General features: G+C 40.0%; 1 gene segment (V, D, J or C); it reads left to right on the forward strand.

The window, feature by feature from the left end:
• The first annotated feature begins 2,270 nt into the window (after positions 1-2,270).
• LOC131516917 (T cell receptor alpha variable 10-like) lies at positions 2,271-3,977 on the forward strand. The segment is given in 2 exon segments: positions 2,271-2,452; positions 2,677-3,977. Coding segments are annotated over 2 exon segments (411 nt in total).
• The last annotated feature ends 8,841 nt before the right edge of the window (positions 3,978-12,818 follow it).

Below are 12,818 nucleotides of genomic sequence, written 5' to 3' on the forward strand. Positions count from 1 at the left end.
GCAGACAATAGGCCTACAAAAATGTGTTGAATTACAAATGAATAATAAAATATGCCACTATCAGCACTAGAACAAAAAATTATTGTTAATTCAATCGATAAAACTTTGTTATGTGCCTATTTCTACAAACTGAGGATGTAGTAGAAAACAGAACAGATACCCTATGTGTTTATATTTTAGTTGCGTGCTAAATCCAAACTATTCCCTACTGTAAGTGCTCTATCTGCATCATCTCTTTTGTTTAAATTGCTTCCAGCTTTATTGGTGTAGAATTGACAAATAAAAACTGTCTACATCTAAGGTGTACCACATAATGTTTTGATATATGTATACATTATGAAATGATGAACAAAGCTAATTAACATATCCATTACCTGACATAGTTGCCATTTTGTGTGTGTGTGTGATAAAAACACTTAAGATCTACTCTCAGCAAATTTCAAGTATGCAGTACTATTAACTATAGTCATCATCCTGTATATTAGTGCTTCAGAACTTTTTCGTCTGGCATGACAAACTTTGCACCCTTCAACAAACACGTCTCCATGTTTCCCACACCCAAGCCACCTTGACACCACTATTTCACTCTCTGCTTCAATGAGTTTAACTTTTTAAGATTCCTCCTACTGTTTGATTCATGTCTTTCTGTTTTGGCTTATTTCATTTACTATATGTCCTTCAGGTCCATCTACGTTGTCACGAATGGCACGATTCCATCTGCTGGTGGACACTTGGGTTGTTTCCATACCTTGGCTATTGTGAATAGTGCTGCAGTGAACATGGGGGTGCAGATATCTTTTTGAGATACTGATTTCATTTCTTTGGGATATATATCCAGAAGTGGAACTGCTGGATCCTATGGTAGTTCTATTTTTATGTTTTTGGGGGACCTCCATACTGGTTTCCATAGAGGCGGCACTAATTTAAATTTTCACCAACAGTGCACAAGGGTCCCCTGTTTTCTGCATCCTCTCCAGTGCTTGTTATCTCTTGGCAATAGCCCTTGTAACAGGTGTGAGGTAATATCTCATTATGGTTGTGATTTGCATTTCCCTGATGATTGGTTGTGCTGAGCACCTTTTTATATGCCTGTTGGCCATGTGTATATCTTCTTTGGAGACATTGCTATTTAGGTTCTTTGCCCATTTTTAAATTGGGTTATTTGGGGTTTTTTGCTGTTGAGTTGTTTGAATGGCTTATATATTTTGGATGTTGGTCTCTTATCTGAGATGTGGTTTGCAAATATTTCCTACAATTCCATATGATATTTTTTTGCTCAGTTGATTTTTTTTCTTTTCTTTTCTTTCTTTTTTTTTTTTTTCTTGCTATGCAGAAGCTTTTTAGTTTGATGCAATCACACTTGTTTATTTTTGCTTTTCTTGTCTGTGCCTTTTGGGTCATATCCAAAAAATTAGCTAGCTGTCTGAGAGGATCAAGCCCTGTCAGTTTTTCAGTGCTCTGTATGAGGTGAGAGAGAAAGTGGCTTCATGGAGGGTGCTTTGAATTATTGGGCATAAGGCCTCCTTCACTTCCTTTGCCTCCTTGTGGGGGTAAAACCTTGGTTCAATTCTGCACCTATTCTCAATCTTGCAAGCAGTACCAGCTGTAGAATGATGTGTTTATTTTTACTTTTGATCCTGCCTGTCCCAAGAGGTTGGGGTCTCCTGGTGTTCAGCACTGGGATGAGGCAAGATAGAACTCAGCCCCACAGAGGGGGCTCTGAGAGGCTAGAAAGCCCAGTTCATACTCCATTCTCACTCCCCACCCTCCAAACACCTACCTCACCATGGAGGAAATCACGGGCCTTGGCAATCTTCTTGGTACTGAGCCAACTTGATTTGGTGGAGGGACTGATGTGGGTAAAGTGAAATTGTTCTTCTTACCTGTATCAGTACAACTGTCCTCAGTTCGTGCTCCTCTGGGGTGCTTTTATTTCTTAGCCGGATTCTGAATTTGTCTTCAAGGTACCGATATCATTGTTAAATTGGTGTTTCTGTGTAGGAAGAGATAGCCTGCACCATGTCTTCTAAATCTTTCAAAATTGCCACCTAAGTGTATTTTCAGATGAAAAAGCTGAGGTTTAACTCTTCCATCTGGTATCACTACTATTCAGTACTAGTCTACTGTGCTTAAACAGGCATATCATGGCTTATATCCTATACCATATTACAAATGGTGAGGAGAAAAGCTAGCAAGAAGGTTAATCAGAGCTTTCAAGCAACTGTAGCTACAGTCCCAAGAGGCAGTGTTTTCAGTGGCCCTGCCTGTAGGTATGACTGTGTTTGGGACGGGCATGTGGTCTCTGATTGGCTGATCACACCCCCTGAGAATCCTTTGTTTAGCGTTAAAAAATGTTGAATAGACAGCCAGCTTTTGGGAGCAGCCCTGTGCAGAAGAAAGATGGAGAAGCATCTGAGGACCTCCTTGGTGGTTTTGTGGCTTCATTTTTGTTGTAAGTTAATCCAGAGTTTTAGCCAGGTTGACACAGGAAGTTCAGGGAACATTTTCTTAGGATTTTCAGCAACAGTGTATTGCACTGCGGTAGGAGAAGGGAGGAGAATGGGGCCATTTTATATTTTACCTGGGCTTCATTATGGAGAGAAGGAAGGGATGCAAATTAGGAAGCATTGAGAATGGACCATCTATTTCTTAAATCTCACTTTGTTTTCTGAACAGGGGTGAGTGGCAAAAACCAAGTGGAACAGCATCCTCCATCCCAGATCATCCAGGAGGGAGAGAACTGCACATTTCATTGCAACTATACAGTGAGCCCCTTTAGCCATTTAAAATGGTACAAGCAGGGCACCGGGAGAAGTCCTGCTTTCCTGATAATCATGACTTACGATGACAGCAAAAACCCAAGTGGCAGGTACACAGGGACTCTGGATGCAACCTCCAAGCACAGCTCCTTGCACATCACAGCCGCCCAGCTCAGCGACTCAGCTGTCTACATCTGTGTGGTGAGCGCACTGTGTTCCCCAGGCACTTGCAGCCAGTACACAAACCTGCACCTGCAGGTTGTTGAGGACGCTTAGCAGGTGACGTACTAGCATTGTTTTGTTTGTTTGTTTGTTTGTTTTCTTTTTTTTATGTTGTATATACTTTCACTAGTGAGCTGGTACTTCTTTCTTACACATGACTGAGTTTGAGCTGAAGCCAGGATGTCTACACAGCACAAAGTTACCCTCATTCAACACATAAAGTTAACTGCCACATCTGGCTATTCCCAAAGGTAAGACTGCCATGTTGCCTTACTTCTGTTGAAGTAAATGATGATTTTGTCTTAAAGAGAGAAATTGGCTCTGTCTGGGGTCCAGCGACCAGTTCCTACTGTCAACGAAGTGGAAAAGCAACAAGTTGATGGGGCTGATCACAGTATTTGACTAGCTTCCTTCCCCTTGACAGATTTTTATTCCTCATTTAATGGCTATTCAAGTTCTCAGGATGCATTCTGTGGGGAGAGATCTGCTTTACCAATTTATCTGTGCTTCACATCAAGGCACCTTTCCAGATGCGGCACAGACTCATTTATTGTCATCCACGGCTGCTCCTTTGGAGAACATCGCTGCTCAGACTATTATGCCAGCATGAGGCTGGCAGGCACAGTCACTCCGAGGCAACAGGCCAGCTGTCCCAGACTCTTCAGCTAATAGTATCCTAGAAAAGAAGCGTAAGGGACAAAATGTCTACATGCTATAGGGTAGTCTTAGATTGCCCAAATTAGCTGTGATGATCTTTTTTGAGACGCTTACAGAAATTTAAATATGGTTTGAGTGTTGGATGAGATAACTATTTATTTTATTTGAAAAGCATATGTTAACTGAGAAAAACAAGAAGGACGTATGAGTCATTAAAAATGGCAATCTCTTTGAGTGGTAAGAATACGCCACTTGACCTGAGCGAAAACTGAGAGTAGCACTGTTAACTGACTGAGCTACCCAGGTGCCCCACCAATTTCTTGCTTCTAGTGTATTTTAATGTAATTTATAAGATGGATCCACACAAGCTTTATGGAGCAGGGCTCAGATACCAGATCATTAGAAGGAGCTACAGTGTCCATAACCAGATTCCTATCTAGGGGCTCATTTAGTAGATTTTTGCACTGAGAAGAGAGAAAAGAACCTCTCTAGGTCTTCCTTGGGGGAGGGATGGGTTTTCGTTATTCAGTGTGTAACTTGTACATGACAGATGCTGAAGAATTTTATAAAAGAAAAAAGGAAAGAGAACAACCTGGGGAGAAACAATAGGGGTAGCTCTCCAACTAATCAGCACTTGGTCTTGACATGGTGTGCTTTCATGTTATCTCTTCACAGATCAGGAGTAGCTGAGTGAATATGTGCACAAGGAATGCATCTAATTTTTGGTTGGCTGAGGAGTCCTCAGCTTCCTGTAACAACAGAAGTATAAATATGTACTTGTGGAGGGGGAGGGGGGTACTGGGCGCCCTAGTTGGCTAAGCATCCAACTCTTGGTTTTGGCTCAAGTCATGATCTCACAGTTTGTGGGTTTGAGCCCTGCACTGGGCTCCACGCTGACAGTGCAGAGCTTACTTGCACTCTCTCTTCTCTCTCTCTGCCCCTCCCCTCCTCTCTCTCTGTCAAAAATAAATACATAAACTTAAAAAAAATAAATATGTACTTGGATAAGTTGTTTGGCTTGGTAGTGTCTGAGAGCTCTCAGACTCCAAACTGAGAGTCACTCATGAGTCCAATGAATAGGAAAATGGAGAAGTCTGTGAGATTTTCATTTGTTATTTTCTTCTGGCAGCTGCACTATGAGTTGATGGGCTTTGGAGATATGAATAAAAAGAGCAGATCCTAGTAATCTTTGCCATAAATCTGGAAGTTATGGAAGGGTGGTTTAGAGCTACCTTGCTCACCTAGGGCAATTATGAAAAAACAATCTATTCTTTCAAAAAATAATCAGCCATTAATAAATCTTTGTCTGTGTTTCCATTTAAACAGAGTCGAACAGCTCACATACAATAGGAACAGAGTCCTTCATTCCTGGGTATCCAGGAGAGAGCACACACCATTTAAATTGTACATTTCCATTGCTTCAAGCAGGATTCTGAGAAAGGGTTTGTGTTTTCAACTTTAATTCAATCAAGCCAGGAAGAGCATGCAGACAAAAGTTCTAAAGAACTGCTTGGAGGGGCGCCTGGGTGGTTCAGTCAGTTAAGTGTACGACTTCTGTTCAGGTCATGATCTCAGGGTTTCTGAGTTTGAGCCCCGCGTCAGGCTCTGTGCTGTCAGCTGTTCAGATCTGTGCTGTTCAGATACTCTGTCCCCTTCTCTCTGCTCCTCCCCTGCTTGTTCTCTCTCTCTTTCATAAATAAATAAACATTAAGAAAAAAAAAAAAGAACTGCTTGGAAAAGAGAAGTTATCTAGAGTTTTGCATATCCCAGCCTGTCATTCTGGAAATGCGGCTATCTACTTTTGTGTTTCGCAGCCGAGTGTTCCCCAAGCACCTGTAGCCTGTCCCACGAACCCAGCAGCTGGGCTTCTTGACAGGTGTGGGTGGGAGTGAAGGTGTTTCCTTTTCTCCTTTTTTTTTTTTTAATGTTTATTTATTTTTGAGAGAGACAGAGAGACAAAGTGAGAGCTGGGGAGGTGCAGAGAGAGAAGGAGACACAGAATCCAAAGCAGGCTCCAGGCTCTGAGCTGTCAGCACAGAGCCTGATGCTGGGCTCAAAACCATGGACCGAGAGACCATGACCTGAGCCAAAGTCAAACGCTCAACCGACTGAGCCACCCAGGCACCCCAGGTGTTTTCTTTATTTACAGAAAGAATCTTCTATATAATTTTTGCCTCCAAACAGAAGTGAAGGATAATATACCACCTCCCCTATGTGATGAATTTGAATTTATATTGACTTAAATTTCCTTTGGTTGCTTTTGAAATCTCATTCCTCACTGCAGATTACACTGATCCTAGACCTGCTTACCCACAGAATCCCTTCCACTGCTGCACCCTTCACTGGGGGAAGGCAGACCCCTCTGTGGCTTAGGCTGTCGGTCCTTGACGCAAATTTTCACCAAGTTGTACCCTCACTAGCTCCATTTTACTCCTTTGTTTATAATCTTCATGACAGTTTCTATATTTATGTACCATTTATACCCTTATTTAATAATTTAATATTAAATTGAATTTCATATTAAACAGATGTTAAAAATAACTACGTAAAAAAAAGTATCCTTGTTTTAACTCACACCATCTGTGAAACTATATTTGATGTGCTGGTTGTATTTTTTCTATTGCAGATTAAAGCAACATGATATATGTAACAATTAAAAATGCACTTCCTAACATACCTCTGGTATCAATCACACTTTAGGAAATACGGATTCAGCCATGCCCTTTATTTAATGCATGGAAGAATTAGGATCTATAGGCATTGCATGACTTACGCAAAGCATGACTTATAGCAAAATGGAAGCTAGAGGTAGAGCCCAGATATTCTGACCCCTTATAAATTACTTCTTCCACTAAAGATGCAAAGTAGGGTCTAGAGTTTGAAAGAATGAGTTAAGTGCTTTAAATTTAAATGAAATGTAAAAATTTATTACTTATTATATATGCTAAGTTTTTTTATACATGTTAATTTTAGGTTAGGAGATAGAAACACCCCCTCCAAAATAGAACACTCCCATAATATCATGAGGTAGAACTAATGACTATTATTATTTTTCAATTGTTTTTGTGTGTGCACACATACAGCCATATTTTTCTATAAAAGGGACTTATAATGTACGTGATACCTATTAATATATTTCTTTTCCTCAACGTTATATTGTAGGTATTTCCACCAGGAAAAAAATATATATTTAAAAAATCTCTACACCCAGCATGGGGCTTGAACTTACAACCCCAAGATCAAGAGTTGCATGCTCTACTGACTGAGCCAGCCAGGTGCCCTCAAGAAACGTATATTGAGGACATAATTTTAAGTAACTGCTAGGTTTCCATTATATAGATGTATTTTTCAAATTAATCACTTCTCTTCCATTTAAAAAAATTTAACTTAATTTACTTTTAATTCCAGTATAGTTAACATACAGTGTTTTATTAGTTTCAGGTGTACAATATAGTGATTCAACAATTCCATACGACACTCTTATGCTCATCACAAGCACACTCCTTAATCCCCATCACCTATTTCACCATAAAGTAATCACCTTTTGGTATTATTTCCAACTATCCAGTATAATAGGCATTTTTTTTTTTTTAAGAGAGAGAGAGAGAGAGAGGAAGCGCAAGTGAGGGAGAGGGGCAGAGGGAGAGAATCTCAAGCAGGCTCCATGCTCAGTATAGAGCTCGACACAGGGCTCCATCCCACGACCCAGGGATCATGACCTGAGCCAAAATCAAGTGGCTCAACTGACTGAGCCACTCAGGTGCCCCAAAACAGTGTTTTTGTGAACATCATTAAATCTGTAGCTTTAATGGAAATGGAATGGCTTGGACAAGGGAAAAGACATGACACCAAATGCCTGATTCCCCTGAAGAATTTTTTTTTTTTTTACCAAGCTGTGACTTCAACAGGAGCATATGAGGCTGCTGATTTTCCAACATTTTACCAGATATGGATATTATTATTTTAAAGTAGTTTCCATTTTACTAAGTGAGCATTTTCAGTGTTTTAATTTTCTTTCAACCTGTGGGTTTACACATTTTGTCATTAAAAAAACACAGTAAGATTCGGAAACACTGGGGTACATTACACAGAATAAGAGTAAATATCCTAGGGGCGCCTGGGTGGCGCAGTCGGTTAAGCGTCCGACTTCAGCCAGGTCACGATCTCGCGGTCCGTGAGTTCGAGCCCCGCGTCAGGCTCTGGGCTGATGGCTCGGAGCCTGGAGCCTGTTTCCGATTCTGTGTCTCCCTCTCTCTCTGTCCCTCCCCCGTTCATGCTCTGTCTCTCTCTGTCCCAAAAATAAATAAATAAACGTTGAAAAAAAAAAAAAAAGAGTAAATATCCTTTTATAAAATAAGACATGTGATACAGAGTTTGAAAAATACTCTTCTGGTCCAAACTACCTTCCAACTGGTCTCTTTTCTCCTGAGGCACTGTATTTCCCACATCTTCACTGCTCAAAATGTCAACCAGCAGTATTGGGACTTGTGCAGAAGCTCAGGCCCCACCTTAGACTGACTGAATTTGAATCTGCATTTTAACAAGATCTCCAGGTGATTCCATCACGGAGAAGTTTGAGAAGCACCAGTGTAACTGGGAGCCCGAGTGATTGTTTAAAGTGTAAGCTGCCTCTACCTGCCTGAAATGCTTCAGTGGTTTTCTATTGCTCCTACAGTAAAATACAAACTCCAGATTGTGATATACAAGGTCTGGCATGAACTTCTCAGCTCTTAACTCTCTCCCTGGCTCTCTGTGCTGCAACAACGCTGATCTCTTGGTTTTCTGAACTTGCCATGTCCTTTCCCACATTTGGTCTTGCTCTTTCATTCATCTGAAATGCTCTTCAGCAAGAAATGCTCTTCACCAAATCTCAGCAAGCTTGACTCATTTTCACCTTTCAGGTTTCAGCTCAAATACCACTACTGTAGAAAAAGCCTTCTGACTTCTGCTAGTCTCTCTGACTAGTACAGCCACCCACAGACCTCCTTTTAACTCTATTACAACACCCTGGTTATTTCCCTTGTGGTAGTAAGCTCAGCATGCAGTTATTATTGTTGACTTATGTGTCAATGTGTTTGTTGCCTTTACCTTCAATTAGAATACAAGCTCTGTGAGGTCAGAGGTATTATTATTATTATTATTATTATTATTATTATTATTTGTTCATAGCTTTGTCCTTGGCGCACAGAACAGTGACTGACCCATAGTAATCAGTTGTATGAGGCAAAAGAAAACTCAGGGAAGTCACTGCTTTATCGTTCTACTGAATGAATGAATGAATGAATGAATGAATGTTTTGGCCCTTCTCTCTCTCTCCCTTTTTCCTTCTCATCCTTCCCCTAGCAATTCTCAACTTTGTGCATATTCTTTTTGCTTGGTTATGTGATACAGTTTAGTTCTCTCTGGCCCTTATCCCCAGATCCTGGCCTTTCTTTGCTCAGTGGGGACTGTCAACTAATTATGTCTACTCAAGGTCTCAGCTTGTCTCCACTCAACTTACCTTATTTTATCAGGTATAATCTAGATGAGCTGGGTCAACCTGAAGGCTAATAACCCCACAGTGAAATATCTAAAAGATATATACAAAAGGCTTTGGAAAGTAGAAGAGTAACTTCAATTCAAATAAACATGAGCACATATCAAAGTTTTATTTCAAATTACTGCAAGAGAAAATCTCCTCAGGAAACAAATTCAAATAATTAGGTTTGTTAGAGACATTTCGTAGGAGACTAGATGTTTTAAAAAGTCTGATTAAAGATCATTAGTATGGGCAGAGGACTGGTTCATAGTTATTCTACTTCTGACTGTCTGTGTACTGGCTATTAGGTTCCTCATATTATTAATAATCATTTGAGTGTGTAACACTAATTTCCCAGAAGGAGTTTTTATTTCATTAAAGTATATCAGAAAATTGCTCTAACATTTTATCAGAAGTGATAATAAGTCCCATATGGGGCTACACAACACATCCTTCAAAAAAGTTCCTTTCTAGACTAGTTTGGGGAAACTTATCTTTACCAAAGGAATTCAAGGCTTTACTATAGTATTTGTAAATGTGGGAGAGGGGGTTTGTCAGGACTTGGATCTTACCCTTCCTACAAGCTAATAAGCTTACTGTTTCTTTGATGCTGTCATTGAAGACATGGGACTCCTAGGTCAGAGACAAAGAACTTTATCTGTGCCAAGCAAGAACATTTGCATATTTGCTTAAGTTGCCTTTGCCCTTAATTCTCACAGGGTGAGATACTGGGTGCACAAGGATGCTATGCATGTAGTGGGTTTGTGTCATAGCTAAGGAACACCAAGGTTGGGGAATTTACTGCTTTTTTAGCAAGCAGCAAGCAAGCTTTTTCTTTGTCTCAGAGAAAACATGACCTCATTACTCAAGGTTGTTGTGCCAAGCACAGTCCTAAAAAATGAGTCACGTTGAGTGGTCACAGCCTTACGTTACTGGCACACCCAGCAAGATATGGAGAAGTATGAAAGACTCAGTGGATTGTCTTTCAACAGTCACCACTCCAAGGCCCTATGCTGTGTATTTCTAGAAATGTTTCTCATGATTATGCCAGTCCATCAGCCATCCTTATTTATCTGACTAAATCCATTCAATTAGTTTTAAATAGCAGTTAATTAAAGCTGCTATTAGCAGAACTCTAAGCAGCAGGATGACACTAATTTGCAGCATTAACCTCAATCATGCCTCCTAGGATCCCAGATTTAGTCAACTGTGAATAAGTCCCAGGATATAGACAACTAGGATGTAGTACAATATTCTTTATGGTCTATGCAGGGGAATTTAGACTGACATACTGACCTTTGCGTTCTGGAGAAGCCAAGAACCTGGAAATGCCAATAGATGGAGACTAAAAAGTCCAAGAAAAGCCTTCTCTCTCTACTCAAAGGACCAGGAAGAGAACAATCTAGAAAGAGAGAAATACTTAAGATAATAACCAGTCTACTCCAGCTAAACACCACAGAAAGTTACATAGCAACCAAGCCAACGCTTAAGAAAAAGGTAACTCAAACTTGATAAGAGAGCTCTGTGTCATCTGAACTCATCCTTGCTCCAACTTCTCATCACTGGCTCCATGACAGTCTTTAGATGGCAGCCTGCATTCCCAGTGTGGGTTCCTGGTGGTGGAGGGAGCAGAGCAGACCTTGTTATCAAAGAATAGTGCTTAGCTGCTTTGTCCTGTCAGGTGGCTCCCTAAAGAACTGTTGCAAAGGCTTGCCTGTATATTGTACAATTCAGCACTCCCTCAGGGCAGAGAAGTCATTACACAGAGGAAATTCTTTAAGGGGGAAAAAAATCACTAGAAGAATTTAAATCAGATTTGAGCAGGTAAAAGAAAGAATCCACAAATTTAAAGACAGGTCAAATGAAATTACCCTGTCTGAGAGCAAAAAGAAAAAAGAATAAAGAAAAATGAACAGAGCCCGAGAGACCATGAGACATTGTAAAATGTACCAACATAAGTATAATAGAAGTCTCAGAGGGAAGAGAGAGAAAGGGGCAGGAAGAATATTTAAAGAAAAAATGACCAAAAACTTTTCAAATCTGATGGAACTGAATCTATACTTCTAAGAATCTCAATAAACACCAAGTAGGATAAAGGTAAAAAAAAAAAAAATCCACATTGAAACACATACTAATTAAACTATTGAAAGACAAAGGCAAATTGAGAAACTTGAAAGCTGTAAGAGAGAAGGGATCAATTACATGCAAATGATCCTAATCAGATTAACATTCAAGTTCTTGTAGAAACAATGGAAGCCAGAAGGCAGTCGGATGATATATTCAAAGTGCTGTTGCCTCACCTGAGTGACTCAGTCAGTTAAGCCTCTGACTCTTGATTTTGGCTCAGGTCATCATCTCACAGTTTGTGAATTCAAACCCTGCATCTGGCTTTGTGCTGAAAGCACAGAGCCTGCTTGGGATTCTGTCTCTCCCCTCTCTCTCTGCCCCTCTGCTGTTTGTGCTCTCCCTCTCTCTCTCTTAAAATAAATAAATAAACACTAAAAATAAATAGTTAAAAAAAATAAAGTGCTGAAAGAAAAACCTGTCACCCCACAATTTTACACAGGGCAAAAAACTACCTTTCAAAAATAAAGGAGAAATTAAGACGTCCCCAGATGAACAAAAGCTGAGGTGTTCATCACTTGCTGGTCTGCCCTACAAGAAATTCTTTTTTTTTTTTTTAATTTTTTTACATTTATTTATTATTGAGAGACAGAGAGAGACTCTAGAGCATGAGCATGGGAGGGACAGAGAGGAGGAGACACAGAATCTGAAGCAGGCTCCAGGCTCTGAGCTGTCAGCACAGAGTCCGACACGGGGCTCGAACTCACAAACCAAGAGATCATGACCTGAGCCAAAGTCAGATGCTCAACTGACTGAGCACCCAGGCACCCCAATACCCTACAAGAAATTCTAAAGGGAGTCCTTCAGTCTGAAATGAAATGGCACTAGACAGTAACTTGGAGCCATACCCCCCCCCCCCAAAAAAAATAATGAACCCGGGTAAAGGCAACTACACAAACAAATATAAAGCCAGTATTTTTTGTTTGTATCTCCTCTTGTTTCCTATATGATTTAAAAATCAAATGCATCAACAGCACAGTTATGCTAATGAGAACACAATGGGTAAAGATGTGTGTGTTTCCACATATATAAATATCTCCTTTATTGTTGTTTTTAATAGTAGAGCTCATATATTTCAAATGGACACAAAATTACTAGCATCTGCAATATCAGGAGATAAATTTCCTTTGAATGGGAGCCTGCTTTGCAGTACTTTAGGTTCACAAGACATATCTAAAAAATGTACTGCTGTAAAAAATGAAGACTACTTAAATCAAATGAGGGAAGGGACTGTGGATTTTCTTTTTGATTGATCACCTTAACATTGTCCTTCAATCATCTGAAGGAGTTCCATTTTTCTTTAGACATCATTAGGCACGGAAGCTTTGCAGACAGGACAGCACTGCGGCTGTATGGATTCTGTCATTTCGCCAGCACTGACATGACTTTGTATCCACCACAATATTAGGTCTGTTAACCAGTTATATTAATTTTTGTTACAAATCTTTAAAAAAGGCAGGGTCTTTCCTTTTTTTTTTTTTTTATGTTTTGTTATTTATTTTTGAGAGAGAGAGACAGAATGCAAGTGGGAGAGAGAG

Source organism: Neofelis nebulosa, chromosome 7 (genome assembly GCF_028018385.1).
Source record: "Neofelis nebulosa isolate mNeoNeb1 chromosome 7, mNeoNeb1.pri, whole genome shotgun sequence".
Taxonomy (NCBI): Eukaryota; Metazoa; Chordata; class Mammalia; order Carnivora; family Felidae; genus Neofelis; species Neofelis nebulosa.